General features: G+C 42.6%; 1 protein-coding gene across 4 annotated transcripts in view; it reads right to left on the bottom strand.

Moving 5' to 3' along the window:
• Positions 1–1,918: 1,918 nt before the first annotated feature.
• LOC118077130 (chondroitin sulfate proteoglycan 4-like) overlaps positions 1,919–23,705 on the bottom strand; it is a 38,431-nt gene continuing 16,644 nt past the window's right edge. For all 4 annotated transcript variants that reach the window (XM_035100539.3, XM_035100538.3, XM_088653238.1 and 1 more), the window contains 5 exons: positions 19,572–19,770; positions 17,789–17,920; positions 14,062–14,231; positions 10,340–10,523; positions 1,919–8,457 (listed from right to left, as the gene is read on the bottom strand). In XM_035100539.3, coding sequence (XP_034956430.1) covers positions 6,413–8,457; positions 10,340–10,523; positions 14,062–14,231; positions 17,789–17,920; positions 19,572–19,770 — 2,730 coding nt within the window. In that variant the 3' untranslated portion in view covers positions 1,919–6,412. The remainder of the gene's footprint in view (positions 8,458–10,339; positions 10,524–14,061; positions 14,232–17,788; positions 17,921–19,571; positions 19,771–23,705) is intronic.

Raw genomic sequence — 23,705 nt, 5'->3', positions numbered from 1 at the left:
AAAATACATTTTTCTTCTACTGGAAGAGTCAATACTTCAGACTAAAGAACTGCTTAAATCAGATTCAAACAGAAAAAAATTGATTCAAACAGAAAAAAATGCATTAGTCACAAAAATTGACATTAATGCATTATAGTACTTTTTCAATAACAAACACCATAAAGAAACTAGCCTACTGTATAAAGATACAATCTCCATTCACTTCTCTACCCACAATTGCTTCTGGCCCCATCAACCTCTAACATGTGGCCCTCAGAAGGCTGCCCAGAATGGATTGCTGTCCTCAGGCTGAAGAAAGGTTGCTCACCCCCAGGTTTCCCGGGTCCCAGCCCAGCACTCCAACCACTGCTACACCATGCTGCCACAATCTGTGGGCAGGATTCCTGCGTTGCAGGGGGTTGGACTAGATGACCCTTGGGGTCCCTTCAAACTCTATGAATCTATGATAATCTACTCCTCTGAATGCAGCCCTTTCTTCACCTTTTGTTCACTAAACATGGTGTGCTTCAAATTTCTCTACATTGCTTCTCTCTCTCTCTTTTAATGTTCTAAGTATTTTACACGGCATGTTATACACAAATCATGTTGGGATTACTCTACAGCATACATGGGGTTTAACATCAATCATCTGCAACAAATTCCGTGCCTTTCACGTAGCCCTTCAGTCACTTGTTTCCTTTCCAAGAAGTCTGAAAAACACCCAGCAAAAGCGCCATTCCAGCACTTAATCTTCCCCGTCTCCTTCCCTCCAGCCTCGCATGAGACTTACGTCTCTCATACCATGCGAGGTCAAGGAAACATTACTCAGCTTAAACCTTTCAACTTGCAAACAAACAGCTTAATCAGCGGTTAGTGGGATTTGCACACACATACAGTAGGTATAAATAACGTTGTGTGACAAAGGAACAAGGAAGCAGCTCTAGAAAGTGGAGAAAAGGAACATGTTGAAGACTTTGCCACAAAGTCTTTCCCCCCACAAACAGTTCTATAGCCAGGGGTTCCACAGACTGCAATGAATGAAAGCTTTGTGCTGAAACTGAACTTTTATGGGGAGTTTTGGCAAGAGCTGCCTATTTCATTTCATTTCGAACCAAGTTTTGATTAATACAGCATCCATTGTGTTTGTCGTGACAATTATTTTCAGCAAGAAGCGGCTCTGCTTGGACTGCTTGAATTTCATACAGGAGAGGGAGAGTATGTTTGGGGAGAGTATGTGCTTTGTTCAAGGAGGATGTGCTTTGTTCAAGGAGGAACTACACATCTCAGGATGCTAAATTATGCCCCTCTTTGATTTGCAACCTGTCTTTCCTAGGTTGTCAGTGTCCTGGCGCAACCTCAGAAGGGAATGGATTTGGCTCTATTGTGGCACCTTCCAGCAGATCCACATCACAGGGATCTGCGACTTGGCAGATAAGATGGCTCAGAATTATGTTTGTTTGGACTAGGATTCATGTGGACCAGGATCCATGTTGCCTCCAAGGAGCACACTGCCATATCAAGGTCCCATTCTGACAGCAAATGAATTGTTGGCACCCCTAATTTGACAGTACAGCAATAAATAAGACAGCAGAACAGGTGCAAGGGGTAACTGGAGGTTTCCCATACGAATGCATTGAAATTCAATTAATGCGTTCCTATGGGCAAAAAAAATTCAAAAAAAAATTCAATGCATTCCTATGGGATTCGCTAGACAAATTTTTCATTATAAGACCCGTGGAACGAATTAAATTTGTCTAGTGAGGCACCACTGTACATGTATCCTCGCCCCGGGATCAATGGAAGACATGGCTATAATATGAGCATCCAAGGGTAATTTAGACCACCTCCAGTAGCATGGATGTAATGTAATGCACATAATATGTGGCAAACCCTACTAAGCTTTCAGTATGTGCTACAAATTACAAAAAGACAACGGAACTTGACGTTAGATTTTATTTGCAGCGGAATAAAACCATATTGCATTTCTACATTACAGTTTCACTTTTTCATAAATTATTTTGCAACAGACATTTCCCTTGTATAAAATACACTTTCTGTACAAAAGCCAATTTATCACAATTCAGCTTTGTGATTCTGACAGGTATTTGGAAATCAAACGCTATTCTCAAATCCCAGTGTAACAAAAAGCAGCAGGGGGCAAGGAACAATTTATCTTGCAATTCATGGGACGATGTCTCCCTGGACCATAGGATAGGGTGGGCTTCCTCCTCTGAGGGCAAAGAGAGAAGCTTGCCTTCACATAGCGAGGCCCAACCCCATATATCCTGTTTCCCATTACCAAAGAAACTTTCACAACCCTTGCCTTCCCTGAAATGACAACGCCAATGCTGATAGAAACTAACAGGGAGTATGTGTTGGGGACAGATCTGGGGGAAGCATGAATCCCAAGGATCCCAAGTCTTCCAGTCCTGTGACCCCTCCCCAAAAACAATTCAGAAAGGAAACTACGCCAGCAGCGAAGCTCGTATGGTGTAATTCAGTTGTTGCGCTCTCAAGAACGACGTGACGATGACAGGATGATGTACGGGAAGGCCACCCCGAGACACGCCCGGGAGCCCCCTTTTATTGGCAATTTTACATGCTGTCAATGATTAACCCTTCAGGCGCAGTCTTCCGATCAAAGAAGGACACATACAACCAAAGGTGGTACTGTAATACCTTATATGGAACTGCCCACGAATACGACACCTCTGGTGACACCCCCAAATTCCCTACATGACGCCATTATGTACGTGACTGTTTTCCATGCTCCTGCCTCCATGCCTCTATCACATGCTCTTCTTCAAACACCCCTCCTAAGCCCATCTTGTGACCCTCAGTATTTTTCCACCACCCCATTGTTCTGCCCTGTCTTGTCTTGTCCTGTCCTGCTACTCGTGTATGCTATTCTGACATTCAGTGCGGTGTGCCAGCGCTTTTTCCAACCTTGGCAGAATCGATGTGGTTTGCCAGCGCCGATCCAAACCATCCCTACATTCAGTAAATCCAATCGAAACGTAAGAGGACAGAGGAGCTCAAGAGTCAAGAGTGCTACTCTACTTTCACTTCCACACTGCCAATGCAAAACCAGCAAAGTACTGGATGTGGGAGGGGGTTGGTCAGTCTTAATTTCTCCCCTCTTCCACTTTTATGGCTGCAGTATTACAAGGTAAAAAAAATTAAAATCCAGCCAGAATGAAACATTTTTCCATTTCATTCATTTCATTTCATTTGCTTTACTTTTTCCTCTTGCAATCAGAGGAGCCTAAAAGTATTCAATTTTTGTGGCATTGTACCAACAGTGCATAGCAGACTGGTAAGATTTCTCAATGCAACAGCAGTTCCGGTGTATGGCAAGCTGTGTCTTGCAACAATGCAGGCTGCTTTTCTTTTAAAACAAGAAAATGATAGCAGCTCAGTGCCATGCGTGGGTCTAGACCCGTACATCTTGGGATGGGAATAGTTACTTTTTGAAATGAGAAATGTCATTGGCTAACCAGCTGACTGTCCCAAAGCTATTTTGTCTTTTTACATATTCTGATGTATTATTAAGTTCTCTCTCTCTCTCTCTCTCTCTCTCTCTCTCTCTCTCTCTCTCTCTCTCTCTCTCTCTCTCTCACACACACACACACACACACACACACACACACACACACACACACAGTCACCTCTCCTTTCTGCACCTTTTGAAACTAGCACACATTTTGTCAATATCTAAAGTAGAGGGAAAGGTTGGACCCTTTGGTAGCTACATTGCACTGTTGCAAACTTTAAGTTACGATTTCTAGAAGAAATACTCGCCTTAACATTTCAAATAAAGCTTACCTGAATTTTTTAAAAAAGCGTATTTTTCTTAGAAATGATAACTGAAAGCTTGCAGCAATGCAGTTTCAACCAAACAAGAATAAAATAATGCACTGACTGTGCAGCAAAGTCTTCTGTGGGATTTTAAGCATGAATGGCATCAGGCCCCCACAACTAGGGATGGGGGAGAAATTTGATCCAGTTTGCCTTTAAAGGCAAACCTAATCCGCACTTTCCAAAACAATATGTGAACTAAAACTCAGCCATCCTTTGAAATTCACATTTCTCTAATTTTTTTCAGTGCAGTTCACCTGTCAAGTAATGATTGGGTGTGTGTGGGTGTGCGCGCGCGCATGCATTATGGTGCATAGAAAAGCATGTATTTGTGAAAATAACAAACGAAAAATGCATTATATTGAGGGAAATTGCTTTATAAAACTAAGCATATTGGGAAAAAATGGCACTAAAGGGCTGGTGAATTTTCATGAAAACTTAAAAAAAAATCTCAAGAAAATTCACAAACTGATCAGGAAATGTGGGGAACTGAAATTTTCAGAGTGGCCCACAGCTCATAACCCAACAGCTGAACACAGACCACCAGGTATATCTTGTGGGCAACCTAGGACAAGAGAAACTGGACATTAAGTCCCTGGCAGACCGCAGTATGTGACGGGTGGCTCACACTTGACTCTACAGACTTGTGGTAAGTTATGGTGTGTTGCTGCGTTTTACAGTGTATTTCTGTTTCAACTTCATATAGTAGTCCGAAGAACACATTCTGTGATACAACAAAACCGCTTCATTTCTGCTGTTCTGATGCAGAGCTCTTATTGAACCTCTTTTCAAGCTAAATCAGTTCTTATTTTGTGCAACTCGAGACAGAATTTTGGCCCAGGCTTGGCAATATACAAGAGGATATATTGCTCTAGACTAAGGCATAAACATAAAGATAATGCGGCAGACTGGCCGACGGCCATACAGATTTGCTATACAGATGAGAGGTGAAGCATGTATTTTTTAACTATGTTCAGCATTTGTAACGAAAAACACACAAAGCAGTGAAGGCTCACTATAGCACATGCCCTATGCCATCCATTTCATCTGCTCAAGAGAATTGTGGCGTCCTTGCTCACAGGCCTAAACAAATACCTTTAAAAATCACAATGACACTGTTTTGTCTTCAATTTGTGCCTTCCAATTGTGCAAACGTCAAAAGGATGTGGTAGAGATTAGCACCAGGCCCATTATTTTGGTGGGGGAGGAGAATATCCACATCTTTTTGAAAGCAAGTAGGCTCGGTATACGAGAGAGGGTGCAAAACTGCTGGTATCAAGTTTGATTTTTAAAAATTGTTGTTGCATAGAAGCATTTGTACACATTCCCCAGCTGATTGCAAAAGTACCAAAATGGACACTTTTCTGAAAATAGAGACTCTCGAGTCAAAAATTGCATATTTTACCCATGAAACCCTAAGTCTACAAATGTGCATAGAAGGATACAAAGTATTATGTGATTGATAAGATATTTATGGTTTGGCTGTCACACCAAACCATACTTGGCAATACTTGAAAAAGCCCTGTGTTTGCACACACCCTTCTTCCCCGTGTGCTCCACTTGATTCGTAACTTCCTGGTTTGGGGCAAACCATAGCTTCCCATTACAGCCAAACCAGCAAACTATGGCAGATGCAAACCCTGCAAGTCACGTTAGATATCAGGGCTCCATCTTCATTCTAACATCTGTTGACAAGGCAAAAGCCTGGCCAATCTGGAAGCTTCACAGTGCTTATGAACTATACAGAATGTTGCACCAATTCCCTGTGACTTAGGGTAGCTCTGAGACCCCAAAATACACCCTCCTTGCAGTTTATCAGTTAAGCCCGAAGCTCAGCCTCTAAACTACCTTTGCCTTTAGGACACTTCTGTCCCCGGCTATTTCTATACTATGCAAGACAAGGATGTGACCCTCTGCTTAAGTCTTTGCGGGTAGCAAGAGGGAAAGGGATTGAGAGAAGGGAGGGGGCAGAAACCAAAAGAAAAGGTGGCAGAGAGAGAAAAGGAGAGGTTCACTCATTTCAGGCCTGACTCTGCCCGCTTCTGGCTCAAGCCCAAAGTACCCCTAGGATGTGGTGGTTAACCCATGAGAGAATGCAGTACTCAACAGAATAAAGGCTCCTCACCCTGATGCAAGAGCTCTTCCATGCACTAATTCTGGAAATACGAGCTGCTCCAAGCAGAATAGCACTGAGGCATGTTGGGAAGTAGGCACATCACCTTAGATATTCCCCCACTACTGCCAAGCCACCCAAAGTGGGATGAAGTGGCCCATTCTAGCCAGGCAAACAGACTCAGGGAGGATGCAAAGCAGGACTGCTAAGGAGGGTGGTTGAGCAAGAGTCCCAGAAGCCAGGTAAAGTTGCCTGGATGGCCACATTCAGCCCCAGGGTCTGAGGTTCTCTGACCCCGATCTAGCTGAAAGCCCACTAAGATTCACTTGACCTGCCAGGGCTTCCAATGATGCAACAACCAGGGAATGCATATTTTAACCTAAAATAAATACACACCATCAAAAGCAACCCAGTGTCAAAATGGCAGAAGCCCACATGTTCCATAGCCGATGCAATGGCACACTAGACCCAATACTGATTGCGCTTCAAAGTTGGGTTGGTTTTCCGACAGTGCTGGATCATTTCCGGGTCAAGTCTAGACCAGCTACTTTGCAGAAGACTTTCTTTGGCTGGAGCTGGGGCAACTGGCACAGGATGAAGATGCTCCTGTCTGACCGCCATGAATGGGAAGGTGGTTGTTTTGCCTGCACCTTCTAGCAGGGGTGTCATTGTGACCACAGGGACAGTCAAACGCCTTTCCTGGCAAAAGTCTGGGTTGCTGAGAGCTGCTGGTGGCTGGCATGCAACGAGAGGCTTGGTCTTTTTGGGATTGTGGCACATTAGGAAGACGCAAACAGCCACCGCACTCGCAATGAACAGAACTGCCACAGCGGCGAGCGGTACAATGATGAACAGTCGGTTGCTGCTATGAGGGGGCTGAATCCAGGTGCTTCTGGAGCTTGTTTTGATGGTGGTCTCAGCCCAGGCAGATCTGCCCCTTGCAACCTCCTCATTAAACCATGCTTCTTTATCATTTTGATGCCCCTGGTGATTTTGGTTATGCCACGGAGTGTGGCGTGGTGCTTCAGTGTGCCCGTCACCCTCTAGAAAAATCAGGGGTTCATTTTTTGTAACGGTGTAAGTCTTTAAAATGTTTGCACTAGTAGTTAAGAGAGGCACTTCTGGTGTAAACATCTGAATTAGCGAGGGATCATGTGCCACTATGGCATAGTGAAACTGGCCCATGGCAGGCTGCACTTTGTCTGCTCTGAGTACAAATGTGAAGGAATCATTTAATACATCAACCCCTGTCATATTGGCATCTGCCTCGAGGAATATAGCACCCTTGTCAATGTCGCTCTGTGTGAACGCAACTTCACTTTTAGATTTGCTTAATGACCTCCTTAGCAGTTTCCCATAAGCTGGAGGCACCATCACTTCAAACCTGGGGTTGCTGTTTGTCAAGTTTGCCAGCTGCAAAGCATCCAGGTCGCTGGCTTTTAGCTTGTAAGCCACCCTATTTGAAATATTCAAGCCAAGTGCCGTTCGCACAAGAGGCTGGATCGTGATGTTCATAGCTTGTCCCGTTAGATTACTGTCCAACGTGAACACCGTGAATCCCAGCCTATCTCCAGTTGCAGTGAGGTCCGTCATACAATACACTAGTCTACCTGCATATAAATCGGCTTGGTGAAACTTGGTGACGCGCTCACTGTCAATCAATAAATGCCCGTATCTGGGGGGTTCTGTTACTTCAAAACTGATCTCAGCGTTTCTCCCATTTGTGGTCGCCGAAAGGTGTACATTCGTAATAGGAACACTGCTCTGCCCTTGTGAAAGCACCACCTCTGTTAGGTTGACCAAGGTGAGAGACATGGGTGTCACCTCAAGGTTAAACAGCTTGTACAGCGGACGGTGTTTTCCATCTGTCACGCTAAAGTAGAACACCCCAGAGGAAGAAGTTCCATCTTGCACAAACCAGACTCTGCCACCATCGACATCAGCTTGTGTAAAATCATTGATGGATTCGTTGAGATGAGTCTGCAGTGCTAGGTAGCCATTTGGGGGATTGCTTATGATAGTGTATTTGATCTCTTCCGGGGTGTTATCCAAGTCTTCCACTTTCAGGTTTTCTGGTCCTAGAACCGCTGTATCTCCTTGTAATACATTCAAATGTAGCTGCTTTGTCTTTAGCTCTGGAGTGTGGTCATTCACAGGCACAACAGTGATATTAAATGTCTCTTCTAAAACACCAGAATCAGGTTTTGCTGCAGACTTGCCTTTCTGGTTTAGCCACACAGCAAAAATAAACTGGTCCATGAGTGATTCAGAGTCATCGTGTATATAGGTGATTCCAAATTTGTTAAGGATGTATTGGGAGAAATTGGGTTTCTCCCTAGTAATGTTTCTTTCTCCCACCACAATTCTGCCATGCAGGGGCAATGATGTAACTTGATACCATACTTCATATGCAGAACGCTGTGACTCGGGTAATTTAAAGAGCAAATTTGAACCATCTAGGTTAGTTCTGTCAATTAAAACCTTGCCTCCTTCATGGACAACAGCACCTATTGTTTTTTCAAAGAAAGAAAAAGTAGTTTTAATTCACAGTAGCAAGAAATCATGGTTTAAAGGGCTGTGATAGATTATAATATTTTAATGAGTAGGGAAACACAAACTTCTCTCTGAAGTTATTTCTATCTGAGGCAGGATCTATAATTTCCAAAACAGAAACTAGACAAATGACTAAAAAAGGAGATGTGGGGCAGCAGGGGGAGAACGAGTTTAGGAAATGTTGGGAAAGAAGTAGCCGTTTACTTAGTTTGCCATTGGAATGGAAGGAAACAAATTATACTTTTAACAATTTGCACAGAGGAGTTGCTCTAACTAGCCAAAATAAATAGGAGACCCAGTGCGGAGTAATGGGTAGATAAGTGTTCGAATTTGATCAGCAAACCTTGAGCTCTAGTCCCTGCACATGCATGAAATGACCTTGAGCCACTCATTCCTCTCACATGAACCTACTTCACTGAGTAGTTGTGAAGACAAAAAGAACGTAAGACCATAAAAAGACTCCCACTAGATCAGGCCAAAGGCCCATCTTGTCTAACATCCAATTCTCACAGTGCCCAACCACACACCTGTGGGAAGCCTGCAATGAGGACCTGGGTACATGAACACTCTCCCCACTAAAGATTTCCAGTAAAGATTTAAAACCATCTAGGCTGGTGGCTGGGACGCAGGTGGTGCTGTGGGTTAAACCACAGAGCCTAGGGCTTGCCGATCAGAAGGTCGGCAGTTCGAATCCCTGCGATGGGGTGAGCTCCCATTGCTCGGTCCCAGCTCCTGCCAACCTAGCAGTTCGAAAGCATGTCAAAGTGCAAGTAGATAAATAGGTACCGCTACAGCGGGAAGGTAAATGGCGTTTCCATGCGCTGCTCTGGTTTCGCCAGAAGCGGCTTAGTCATGCTGGCCACATGACCTGGAAGCTGTACGAGCGCCACGACTCCAGAGTCGGTCACGACTGGACCTAATGGTCAGGGGTCCCTTTACCTTTACCTTTAGGCTGGTGGCTAAATCTTATGCAAGCAAATTCCATAGCTTAACTATAAAAAAAAGGACCCTGGGTGGTTAAGTCCAGTCAAAGGCGACTATGGGATTGTGGTGCTCATCTCGTTTTCAGGCTCAGAGAGCCAGCATTTGTCTGCAGACAGCTTTCCGGGTCATGTGGCCAGCATGAATAAAGTGCTACTGGCGCATGGAGGAGGACCGTGACGGAAGCCAGAGCACACGGAAACGCCGTTTACCTTCCCGCTGCAGTGGACAGAGCAACAGAAGCTCACCCCATTGCAGGGATTCGAACCACCAACCATCTGATCGGCAAGCCCAAGAGGCTCGGTGGTTTAGACCACAGTGCCACCCGTGGCCTATAGTTTAACAAAAGAAGTTAAAAGACTGTCTCAAGGCAAATCTAAAAAAATGTAGTATAAACACCGACAACTGGGAAACACTGGCCTGCGAGCGCTCCAGTTGGAGAACAGCCTTTACCAAAGGTGTCATGGGCTTTGGAGATACTCAATCTCAAGACGCAAGGGAGAAACGTGCTAAGAGGAAGGCACGCTTGGCAAATCCACACTGTGATCAACTCCCACCTGGAAACCAGTGTCCCCACTGTGGAAGGATGTGTGGATCCAGAATTGGCCTCCACAGTCACTTATGGACTCATTGTTAAAACCGTGTTTATGGAAGACAATCTTACTCGGCTACGAGTGATCGCCAAACAATAGTTTAACTATGCACTATATGAAGAAGTACTTTATTCACTGTCAAACTTTCAGCTTCCTTAGATGGCCCCAGGTTCTAGTTTTATGAGAAAGGGGCAACTTTATGTGGGCTGTCATGAGTTCCTCAATCATACAAATGTGATTGACAGCAATATACTGGTTTTACCTGTATTTGCAAGTAGCTGAGTGGTCTGATCATGTCCTTTAATTTCGTAAGAAATATTAATGAGAAACACCTGAGGATCCAGAGCTGCTGGTGGGGAGGAGACTGTAAAGGTAAAATAATCCTGTTCATTCCAAGAAACTGCCTCCTTATTTGCATGCTTGTAGATGAGCATCCCTCCATCCACCTGTCCAAAGGAAAAACAAATTACTGGAACATACAGGTAAGACAGCAGAACCGGTCCGAAACAAGTTTCCAGCTAATTCTTTGGCCTACAAAAAAGAATTACTTCACATGTGGAATTGGGCCAAACCTCAGAGTTAAAACCTATAATCCCGTGAAAGTGCTGTGGGAATTCCATGACCACAAAACCTTAATTCTATGTGTAATACAAAAGGTTTGCCCTCAAGCCGGGTAACAAATCTACTGGTTCATGCCAACGAGTGCTCAGAGGGAGACCCTGGTGCTTTCACAAGTGAAAGGAAGAATGCCTTCAAATCCAGAATCCCTCACCTGAGAACACTGTTAGGGAAGTTGAAAACCCATAAGGGAGTGCGGTTTTCATTTTTACATTGCGGTTTTATTGGGTGTCTTCATGTTTGAATTTTTAACGCGGTACAATATAAACTGCAACAGCAAGAAGAACAGGCAGGCACATTAGCACACAAGCAAGCCTCCTTCCTCTCAGTGGCACCACTAGAGTCAGACTAGTGATAGTCCCTGGACTGCCTCCCCCCCCCTCCAAAAAAACACACACATTTCACAGAGCAGGCAATAAAGAAGTCTGAGTGATGTTGCAGACAGTCATGCCTGGTATATTTAATTCTGCAAAGCTGGTGCACTAACCATCTCTACCTAAAGCACTGAAAACAATATTAGAAAAAGTGATCTGTTTGTCGAAACACGCCAGGGGGGGTGGCACACGCAGCCCCCGAAATGGGACAAACCTCTCTGGGCGTCTTCCTTATGAAGCGCAGCTCGGGACATCCATAAATCTTCAGTCCCGGCACGCTTCCAGCGACACATATCAGAAGACTGTGTGCATTCGGAGTATTTATTAAGCAATATATACAGCACAAAGCAATCATGGCGTCTCTCCTCCTTCTCCAAGAGAGAGAGGGAGAGAGAGAGAGAGATAGAGAAAAAGAAAGAAAGAAAGAAAGAAAGAAAGAAAGAAAGAAAGAAAGAAAGAAAGAAAGAAAGAAAGTACAACAGTACTATAGAGTGGAAGACTAGCTTCCGTTCTCACACTTTCCAAGCCTAGAAAGTCAACACAGACATGTGATATAACCACCACACACCCAGCAATGGAGGAGTGAAATGCTAACACTGTTCACTCCCCACATGGCAGGTAAGGAGTGGTGGAAGAATATGCCCCTTTTTCTTTCTTCTGTTTTGGGGGAAAGAAGGAAAAGCCAACCCTTTCTCCCTTTCTCCCCGCCCCACTTCCTCTTACCATATAGGTAGCAGGAAGGTAACAAGCAGGTTACTTTCCCTTTATCCCCTCCCCACTGCAAAACCAAAGGAAAAACCATATAGCCAGTGTGTTACCTCCCCGCTACTTGGAAAGCAGGGAGGAAGGAGCAACTAGGGCAGCATGAGGAGGCTGGGGGGAAAGGAAGTGACGCTGGCGCCCCAAACCACCTCACAATCTGGCAGCACCATTGCTTCTGCTGCCTGCAACATATCTATGGAAATGTGCTGCTTTCAGAAAAGTAAAGGAAGGATCGACAAGCAGAACAAAACTGCCTTAATTAAAATTGAAGTCAATAATCAGAATTTGGAGTCAGTAATATTGTGCTTTAGAACATTTTAAACAAATCACATTTGTTGACTTGGTTTGGCTGTATATATCTCAGCTTAATAAGGTATCTGATGAAGTGTGCATGCACACGAAAGCTCATACCAAAATAAAAACTTAGTTGGTCTTATTTTAATATATATTTTATTGATTTTATATAATAAAGAGAACAAACATAAAAATACATAGCATACTTTCCACTGACTTCTGTCCACCCTCCCAGAACCCTCTCCTCCCACCAGAGGGTCCCCCGAAAAGCGGGCAGTCGACAGTGTTTCATTTTATGATTGAATTTCTTCCCACCCCTCCCTCCCACCCCTGGAGCCCCCCCCCTGCCACCAAGAGGCTCCAAGGAAGGAAACGGGGGGGGGGTGTCCATCCAACCATTTATCCAAACAAGAAAAAAAAACAAAGAAAAAAAGCCCCAAAAATAACCCCCCCAAAAAAGAAAAAAAGAGAAAAAGAGGAAAAAAACAAGAAAAAAAATCATTGTTATTTCTATTTCTATAAACATTGTGTGGGCCTCCCCGACCTCCCCCCTGCCCCGATTTCCATTTTCAATTCTTATTTAACAGTATTCTTATTATTATTCCCTAAAAACTTAGTTGGTCTTTAAGGTGCTACTGAAGGAATTTTTTTACTTAATAAACTGAGACAGGCTTAAGCCTTGTCCCTGTGTGTTGTCCTTGCACTGCTTCTTCCCTGCTTTATTCTAAATGGGATTTGACCTAACTAACCATAGTTTCTCATTATGTCCAAACCAGAAACTATGGTCAATCAGATGAGAAAGGTATCTCCCAGCCAGGCCATTATTGCGATCGTAAAGTTGGAAGGGACCTCAAGGTTCATCTACTGGTCCAACCTCCTCCGATGTAAGAATCTTCTGCCCAATGTGGGGTTCGGATCCACATCCCTTTACAGCAATCTTGTAACCATATTGTTAGGGCGACAACATTTAGCTGATTTAATTCATTAAAATATTTTGATTAACTCTAAGGAACCTTCAGGCAATCAGCAGAATTTTATTTGTTTTAAAACTAACACAAGCACTTACGAAAACTGCAGGCGGCAGGTGCCGGCTTAAAATACCCACTCCCTCCTGTGTAAGACGATAGTGCGGGGAAACCCTCTTTCTTCTAAGATAGTGCCTGTTGCATCATATTACCAAGAAACAAAGTCTGTTTTCTTTCTTTAGAGTAACTTTTCTCATATGCACATTTTAGCCCAGGAGAGAGTAACTTACCCAAAGTCACTTGGGATGCAATCATACTTTTAAATTAGAAGGTAGTATAGCCCTCTTTCAAAAAAAAGAAAAAGTGTATTACTTCGGAATAAATTTGTTTGGAACTGTTCTGCTAATTCAGTTTACAGCAGAGCAGAGGCAATATTTGAACTAGAAACTTCCTGTAGTTCAGCCTCTTAGCAACTATACACTGCACTCCCTCAAATTTATAAGGTTTCCCCAGAACAAATGCAAACTTGGTTTCTATAACGTTGAGGATATATATTGCCACAATCTTCCACTCCCTTTTCTTACTTAGGTTTAGTAAATGTTGATGTTAGCACACCCCACCCTTCACATTAAACTTAGCATACCATATAAGAGTGGTTCCCAAATGCCCCCACCCCAAAACCATTCATAAATTGCTGTGGGTCTTGGTGGAACACTTAGTAATTCTTCTGCCAGTTGTAGCAACTGTGTCATATTTAATTGTATTTGCACAGGCAAGCCACAGACCATCTGAATTCCATGGATCACACTTTGGGAATCCCTGCTCTATAATATTGTCCCTAACAAGCTTCTGCCCATATTGATCAAATGAAAGGGGTAGAAATTTTTCTGTGAATGTAAACACAATGGACAGCGGAGATGTATTTGTAACAAAGCCATATTGCCGACACCCATAGTAAAATGGACTCTTACCATAGATTGCGTAAAACTTGTAATATTGTGTGTGCTGTTACCAGAGACACTGATGAGTCTTCCAAGTTTCGGGGATTTTGCGACAGTAAATAGTATAGTTCTGTTTTCCGACTCAGCTACTTCATTGGTGACAGCTTTTAGATGGTGAGATGTAATGGGTTTCCTAGAACCTGAATAATTATAAACAGTATATTAATATTGCACTGAGCACTATATTTGATGCTTCCTTTTTACCATATAAATTGCTTAATGTGCAATTGTAATTGGCTGGCCTAGACATTTTGCCACCTAAGAACAAGGCAGTGGTCCCTCCCAATTCCACGTACAGAAGCCAATTGGACTTGCAGTCTGAAATAGTATGGTCTGGGAAGAACTGTTCAACAGTTAGGGCAGTAGTCAACTAAGTTTTACTCAGAATAGACCCACTGCAATTAATGAACATGACTAAGCTCATTAATTTCAGTGGGTGTCTTCTCAGTCAAACTTAACTGAATACCATCCATAATTTCTGCATGTTTGAATCAGCTCTTTGTTACTGTTCAGAACAGGTTCTCTCTTCATTTGTAGAAGTTTAAGGGGAAATTGATGAGCAGGAGAACTACTAAGTAACTTGTTTTATTTCTACCGAGAATTATAAGGCATTAAACCGAAATTTAGAAATGCAATTTTGGGATGGAGAATCAAGGTAATTAAAATAAAACTAACTGATGCATTGCTCCAGCAAAATATTGTCTGCAATCCACAATGATGTATTTCACCAATAATAACGTCCATGCTTATGTGGTTAAAAAGTGAACGTTTTTTTGTTGCTACATCATGCACTCAACAGATGGCTATTATGTAATGGGTCAAAGAGGCCAAGCAGGAACTCACCCAAACTTACAGAAAGGACAGTAAGAATAAAGAAAGCTTTTAAAAAAATCTTTTAAACTACTAGGTCAGTCTTTCGCAAGTATAAGAAACGAACTGCAAATCATTTCATTGTCTTGAAATTGGCAGTATCACAGAATCATATATTTTAGAATCATAGATGTAAGTATATATTTGAAACAGGCAGTTCTTTGGGATGTTGTTCAGTTAACTTTGTTTTACTAGCGAGCTCAGCCATAATAGCCACTGGATGACCTTTGACTAGTAACCTTCTCTCAACTTAACCAAGACCACACCATAGGGTTAGCATGAAGATAAAAGGAAGGGATACTACATATGCCAGCCTCAACTACTTAGAAAAAGACCAGGATTTTTTTTAAAAAAGGACCAGCCTCACCAACATGGTCCTTGGATTATACTGTACTGCAGGGTGAAATCTTGTTCCCTACATCTGAAGCCACTGGGTGTGGTCATTAGGAGTTCTGGAGCAAAGTGTCATCAGCATACTTATGACACACAACTTCTCTATAACATCTGAGTTAGAAGAGGCTATGCGTGATCTAGAGACTGTTGCTTGAGTGCAATCATGGACTGGATGAGGGCTGATAATCTGAGCTTGAAGATGGAGGCAGTTTGGGTGGGGTGGCTCTTGTGTCCGAGAAATTGGCCCGTTGCTTGTTCTGGATGGGACTGTGCTCACTCCGAAAGAACAGGTTTGGAGTCTAGGGGTGCTCCTGGATCTATCTTTATCACTGGAGGCTCAGGTAGCCCCAGTGGCTAGCCGTGCCATTGACTCAATTATTGCAATGTACTCTACTATCTGGAACTACCACTGGGTCTGCTCTAGAGCCTCCAGCTGCTGCAAAACGCTATATGCTACTGGTCAGGTTCAAGGTTCTTGCATTAATCTACAAGGCCCTTTACAACTTGGGTCCAGGACATCTCAAGGACTGCCCGATCCCTGATATTCTTGCCCAGTCACTGAGGTTTTCAGGAGGTCACTGTTACTGGTTCCCTGTGGCTAAGATCTATGGCTCATATTCACGAGGAAGCATGTGCCCAGTAATGTGGGCCCAATTTTATGGAACTGTTCTCATTTGGGATAGCGTTCAAAAATGTGGAGTTATCCAGATATCCAGATGAATATATAAAGGAGATTTTAAAAGTGAACCTGAACTATGATAGAAACACATCAGCACATTTTTTGTTTCAATATTTGAGAGACTTTCAATTTTTTTAAATAACAATTGAGCAAAAACAGGGTGAAAGGAAGACTGCAAGAAAGCTTAAGACAGCTTTTGTCAACTTTTGGACTACAACAACCAAGAGTGGGCAGGCAGGAGGTGATGGGAGTTGTAGTCCAAAACATCTAGAAGGTGCCAGGTTGGCAGAGCCTGGCCTGAGAAATGCAGGACAACTGAGAGGTGGATCAAAGTAGCCAAAGCTGTGTTTAATTTATATGAGCACTTTTCTAACTCAAAAAGTGCTCAAGAGAAAATCTTGGCAGTTATTGCAGCCCTAGCAGAGCAGAGCTAAATGTATGGAGAGATGCATTACTTTTCTCATATGGGAAAAGTGGAATAGTGGAACGGCTCCTTCAAAACTGCACCAGGAATAGTTTGCTTATAATTATCTTTGGCTTACCATAAAAAATCCCTATAAAAGCTAGTGCCTGAAGCTATCTCGGAAGACCAAAAGCAACTTCGGGGACAGGGGTTTAGATTTTAAAAGCCTTACCCATGCAGCTTATTACGATCACATTTATTCGGACTGAAACCCAAGTTTCATGCTTTGCTTCTTTTGTTAAATCAGCTCATTATGAGCAGCTCTGCATTTTATTTTCATGGTTTGTAGTTTTTACTGTTCAGCACCCAGAGAACATTAAGTTATTGTGAATTGTGCAAATGTTGTAAATAAAATAAATATAAAAATAAAAATATGCTGAAACAAAGTAAAACCCAAATGTTGCAAGCATACTGAATTATGCAAAATAAGTTTTTTAAAAAATTGTGTGTGTGTGAATTTCATATATTCCTCTGCTTCCAAGATTTAGGATTCATAATGGGAAAGAATGCAAATATAGTAGCAGACAACTCCTTTTGCACGCAGAATGTCTCACGTTAACAGCATCCCAGGGTCTGACAATATATAGTCTTTGAGAGAGTTCATACGTGACTTGAGTGAATGTGCATATGACTAACTATTACCATATATTAATTATTGTTGACCTAAAGTCAGCCTTCCCCAGCTTGGTGCCTCCAGATGGCTTGAACTACAACTCCCATTATATCTGACTATAGCCTAAGCTGGATGGGGCTGACGAGAGCTGGGAGTCCAATTTCTGGAGGACACTAGGTTGGGTAAGGCAGGGATGGGAAACCTGTGATACTTCAAAGGTTCTTCGGTTCCAGCTCCCAGCAGCCCCAGCCAACATGGTCAATGGTGAGGGATTATGGGAGTTGTAGTCCATCAACATCTGGAGGACCACAGGCCCTTAACCCCCAGCTTAGGGGCAGGCTATAGCTCAGTGAAGCACATGCTTTGCATATAAACGGCCCCAGGTCCAATCCCTGACATTTCCAGCTGCAGCTGGTAAACACTCCTTTCTGAAACTCTTGTGAGCTACTGCCAATCAGAGCAAGCAATACTGAACAGGTTGGACCAATGGGCTGGCTTGATGCAAAGCAGCTTCCTGCTTCATAACATGGTGTGGGAGCTCCATGTTTGCAACACCCCAAACCTTTTTTCCTTTCTCATAAAGAAAGAGCTAAACACTGAATATTGGGTTAGACATTCCATAGCCCCAGAGTTTATTCTTATTTCCTGGATATTTAAAAATGAAAATATAAAGTCTCACCTGGAAAGACAGCTAGTCCATTGTTATTTTCTAAGCGAATAACCAGAGTTCGAGCTGTGATGCTAAAAATTTGTCGAGGTGCAAAGTTTAGACCATCTGTCACTTGAAAATTGAAGCCTCCAGACATGGCCCCTGAGGGAAGATGGATAGATTCTTATAACAACAAAAATTATCCAGAAACATCTGACAGTATGTGGTAAAACTAAGTAACTAAGAAAAAAAATATAAATCTGGAATGACTATGATAGGCTTCTATGTACAGACAATCTTTGTATCTACAAGTGGACCTTGGATACAATGGAATCCTTTTAATTCTTTTTTTTAAAATCTGAACTTCAGTATTTTCAGTCAGCAGATTTGTTCACATATCATGGTAAGCCATAATTGATGGTTTGCCACAATTGCTCCTTTCTGGTATGTTTGTTCCTCCCTGTAGCATACCGATGAAACAAACCACGATCCCCAGTTAATCGTTATCTGAACCATGAATTGTGATTTGTTTTACTGTCAACAAACCATGATAAGTAGCTAAGGCTTGTTTTTGACTTGCTGGTTTTCATTTGTTGCAAGCAAACCAAACCAAAATGCCTTGTTTGGTCATAATGATAAGCCAGTGAACACAATTCGTTTCCTCCACATATTAGTGGAGGGAGACATACCTCCAGGAAATGTATTTTTTGTGTTTTATTAACTATGGTTTATCATGACGTGTGGACGTATGTTCTGGTGTCCATATCAAAGTGAAAGATCTGAGTGGGTGATGGACTCTACTTACTACTCAGTGGAGTAAACAAAACAAAATATTGTGGCATTATCTACAGAAGGTGGGATTAGTTCATAATGCATCAGAAGCGTCCAGAATTCAAAAGAGATCCAATAGAAAAGGGACAGACAATGGCTCAGTTTCCACGTAATGCTAGGCCAAACCATGGCTTACACATATGCACAAGAATGTGGGCTTCTGAAGAGATCATGGCGACTTTGCTCATCCTGATGGATTGCAGAAAGAGAAGCCGTGCTTGCCTTCGTTTGTCATCCAAACCCAGAGTTGCAGTTGGTCTCTTCCAGCCAAACCGCAAGCTGGAAACCATAAACAAGCCTTGCCTATCAATCTTGTTTTGTCTGGAGGAGACAAACCATGAGCTTGAGTTCAGACAACAAGCAAAGCCAACCTATGGCTTAACTCACAGCTTCACAACAGTACCAGAACTGGAAGCAGAGCAAAGTAGCAGGGATGTCCTCTCCAAAACCTTTCACGCTCACACGGTCACACTATGCCATGGTTTGGTTTAGCACTTATATGCAAACTGGGATGGGTGATGGAGGTCTGGTTTGCATGACTTGGGTGGTAGCAAGTCACGGCTACACTTTTCATTTAGCACCCTTATTCTTCTGGAATTGTTAGCCTTGCAAAAGAAAAAAAGAAAAATTGAGCAATCTTTGTAAAGTGATTGAGAAGCGTCATATAGTATACCATTGCTCCTCCCATATCCCACTTTCATATCAATGGAATATGGACAGAATAAATTCCATGGGGTTTTTACTTGTCTTAAAATTTAGCTTCCTGATTTCTGAGTTGTTCGTATGTATTTTCATCTGACATCAATGTTGGCTTGGGCTGATGGGAGCTGTGGTTCGAAACATCTGGAGGGCACCAGATTTGCCAAGGCTGTCCTATATTATGTTGGGTTATACCGGCATCCTTAAATGAACTAAAATGTAAGAAATCTATCCAAAAAAATAAATCACAACACTCAACAGCTGATACATGAACATGACATACCATTATGGACAAACACTAACTGTCCTTCCTCAATATGAGCTTGGGTAAAATTAAGGGTACTTTTGTTTGGAGAAGACTTGAGTGCCAAGTGACCATTGCTTGGAGGAGAAATAGAGTACAAGAGTTCTGCGGGAGAAGAATCTTTATCTTCTGCACAGAGGTCATTCACAGTTATTTCAGTGACTGATCCTACCCAGACCTTAAAAAAACAAAACCACACACACACAAGAGAAAAACAGGAAATAATTACACAAATTGATTCCGGTTACCCCAAGTGGTTAAATGTATAGCTTTGCAACTAAAGCAGGCAGGTTGGCAAGACCTAGGAAGGTCCATCATTAAAATCATTTCAAACTACAAAGACTTAAATAAGATATTGAACCAGTAGGACAAGGAATTGTGTATAGCCTGAGAGCAGCTGAATGCTTACGAAGATAGTCTGCGTGACTCACTCTGTCTCGACACCTATCTCAATAGCAGCAGTGTTTCATTGAAGTCTAGAACTGCAGGCGAATCTATGACTGAAACAAACAGGGAAATAGATGGGCTAATGCTGATGCTCTGCACCTCACAGTCTGGGTCAAAAGAAAGGCGCCAGGAGAAAATGGATTGGAAGAATGCCAGAAGCAATAATACCTTGGATATCCGCTTGCAACATGCACATGGCCGCAAGATAGTAAAAGGGAAAAGGGAAAAAGAAACATACACACATGCTTATGCGACAATAAATCTGTTAGTCTTTAAGGTGCCACAACTTTTTGTTGCTCTTGATGCAGCGGATTAAAAGAAGTTACCCCTCTGGGCCAGGTATTCTGCCTGCTATTCTGCAAGCTCTCTTGACCCACCCCCCAAACTGCTCTTTAACCAATCCGCTAAGCCTAGTATAAGTCGTAAATGCATACTCATCAGACATGACTAATTTCTGGTTTTTTCGGAGGCTGCTCTGTTCTCCAGTTTGTGGCATTTTTTCCCTGCCACACAATGAAGCTGGCTCCATCTAGCAGCAGCTGTGTGACAATTATGGAAAAGTGTCTGCAACATCAAAGAGCAAATAACAAAGCTGGCTTAAAAAAGAAAGGCCACCTCATTACTATTTGACAAGTCAGCTCATAATGGCTCTTTGGAGATGTTACTTTTGATTGACTGGGGGGGAAATGGGGGCAGCAGATTTTAATTAACTTTTTAAAACTGCATATATGTATGTCATTCCCAAAGAGGTATTCCTTTCTGTGTGAGAAAGATGGGAGAATGCTTCTTCTAAGGTGACGTCTTCTGTGTGCATCATCTAACAGCAAAGTATGGTTTTCTTCTTTATAACTATTGTTTTTCTAATGCAAACATTTGCGCAGATTTAATAAATCAAATCCCATTTTCTCATGCACAGGAAACAATACCTCCCTCATTCAACACTTAACATCTTTATACATACTCACAGTAAATATTACTTTAAAAGATAAAATACAATCTGCTGCCCTATTATAATTAGGGCCATGTTTTTAGTTCATTAAAAATGTGGGGCAAACTTCCTTTCTTATAAGACTACTCTGAGCCTACTTAGCACTTTAGCATTTCTGCAATGCCTCAGAGAGCTAAATATCTGCCAAACTAGACCTTGGCTTCCCTATTTAGTAGGTCTGCTTTCTAGCTCAGTAGCAGGCTTGCTATGGTCCTTTTCAGTACTGCTTGCAACACAGATTTTCAGCTCTTCACCACCTCCCCGACCCCCAGTCTCTTCCACGTCACTGGTATAACAGTCACGGAAACTTGCTTCATGCTAGGGGGTCTTGCTCACACCTATTTCTGGACCTCCAAGATAATCTTCTCCTGGGACAGTATCAAAGTCTCTACTTCTGCACAATTCCCTCATATTGTTTTTAATCAATTAGGTAAAGGTAAAGGTACCCCTGACCATTAGGTCCAGTTGCGGACGACTCTGGGGTTGCGGCGCTCATCTCGCTTTACTGGCCGAGGGAGCCGGCGTACAGATACCAGGTCATGTGGCCAGCATGGCTAAGCTGCTTCTGGCGAACCAGAGCAGCGCAAGGAAACACCGCTTACCTTCCCGCTGGAGTGGTACCTATTTATCTACTTGCACTTTGACGTGCTTTCGAACTGCTAGGTTGGCAGGAGCAGGGACCGAGCAACAAGGAGCTCATCCCATCGCGGGGATTCGAACCGCCGACCTTCTGATTGGCAAGCCCTAGACCCTGTGGTTTAGACCACAGCGCCACCTGCGTCCCTTTTAATCAATTACGCTGATCAATTGACTAAATATTGTTGCTGTGGTTATAAATATATAAGGATAAACCCAGAAGAGAAACCTGGGGATTGACTGTCCCATCAGTATGTTGTTATCACACACTGTTTCGGAAATTCCCGTCGCTGGTGGTGGGGGCCTGGGATGGAAACAGGGGCTGCGATTTGAGAAATGCAAATGACTGCCCTTGCTCTCACAGTTACATGTATTCTAGCCGCAACATTTCAGAACAAATGCAGGCATTGCAAAAGAAAATGAATGATGCTAACGACTGAGAAAAGACACCCCACTCCCAATAGCACCATTCACAAGAAATGCTCCTGGGCTGCATCAATGGGTGAGAGGGGGCTATATCATGTAAGCTGGCTTGCGCCACCCGACATTCACATTAGATGTACAGATATTGGGTGAGAGGTAATCTGGTATCCATGATGTCAGAGGCAGAACTAATCGATGTGGGTCTGCTCACATATTGATACAGGGCACGGCAGTTTCATGAAAAGGCTAATGTCTCTCTCTTTCGCCTTTCACCATTTGTACCTACTTATAATTTCACATTTTATTGTAGCCCCTTCGTTGTCACAAAGGAACGCGTCATATTCTAAGCTGCTGTTGGGCAATAAGGTTTCATGTAATATTTAAAAGAACAACAGCAATCTTTGACAAAATTAATTCTCGTGTAGAATTCAATAGAAACACAGCCACCACGTCAAGCGATACCTGATGATGCCTCTGCTAAGGGAAAACAGATACTGTCATTGTGAAATGGGATCACTAGAATATGTATTTAGAGTAAGTCAATAAAGTAGCCCCACCTCAAAAAAGAAAAGAAAAAAGAATGCAGGTTATTGTGTCTAGTTGCAACCCTTCTCGACGGAAAGCAAATAAGAACCCCTTGCCATAAGAAATGATCCAGTTTTGCAAAATTAAAATTAATTCTCCAGCTTCCTGCCTTCCTGGGCCCAGAGAAAATTTAAAAACCTCAATGTCTTCAAAATGATTAAATGATTTTAATATTGAATTTTTCTATTGTAACGTAACTCTGGGACCACAGCGGGTGTCTACCATCTCCACAAATCCTGGAAAGGTGTTGCTACAGTATTACAGTGGTTACCAACCAAACATAACTCCTCCCTCCATTGCTACTGATTTGATTTCATCAGTATTATTGTTGTATTCTGTTACATAGGTCATAGTCAACAATGTCTTACTCCAAGGAGACCCATGGAAATAAATGGCTGTTAGGTGCATTAATTTCAACAGGTCTGTTCTGAGTAAATCAATGGGACATTTATTTATTTTATGATTGAGTCCTGATTTCAACAAGTTTTAAGCAGGGCTGGCGAATCTGTGGCCGTCCAGAGTTTGCGGGGCTGTAATTGTCCATGCCTGCTGGGACTGGGGGAGCCCAACAATTTGTGGACTGCTGATATTCCCAATCTTTACATTACTACCTTCCTCATGGCCCAGCCCATAAATTTCAGGGCATTCCGAAAAAGTATCATTATCTGTTTTCCTAGTTTTGTCTGAACACATTCTACAAATATAATACCAGATTCTTTTCTCTCTTTTTTACTTGAGTGAATCTGGGGGGAAAGGAATAAATTATGCCGCCATACGAGGGATTGTTAGAGTTCGTGGATATCCAAAGCTCAAAAGTGTACCCACAACCATTTAATTCCGTCTATTTATTCTTTAAATTCTAAACATTACTTCTAAAAAAAGTCACCTGCTTTGAACTGAATCTGCTTCCATGGGGATGTTTCTAGATCGGGGTGGGGGGGTGTTTCGGCCTCACTGCTGTACAATTAAATTAAATACTAAAATGGTACGAACCATCGTCAGGGCACCTTCTCACATTACAATTCCATGATTCT

This window comes from Zootoca vivipara, chromosome 10 (assembly GCF_965207765.1).
Source record: "Zootoca vivipara chromosome 10, rZooViv2.hap1.1, whole genome shotgun sequence".
NCBI lineage: Eukaryota > Metazoa > Chordata > Lepidosauria > Squamata > Lacertidae > Zootoca > Zootoca vivipara.
The sequence above is the reverse complement of the archived record's forward strand: the minus strand, read 5'-3'. Positions and strand labels throughout refer to the sequence as shown.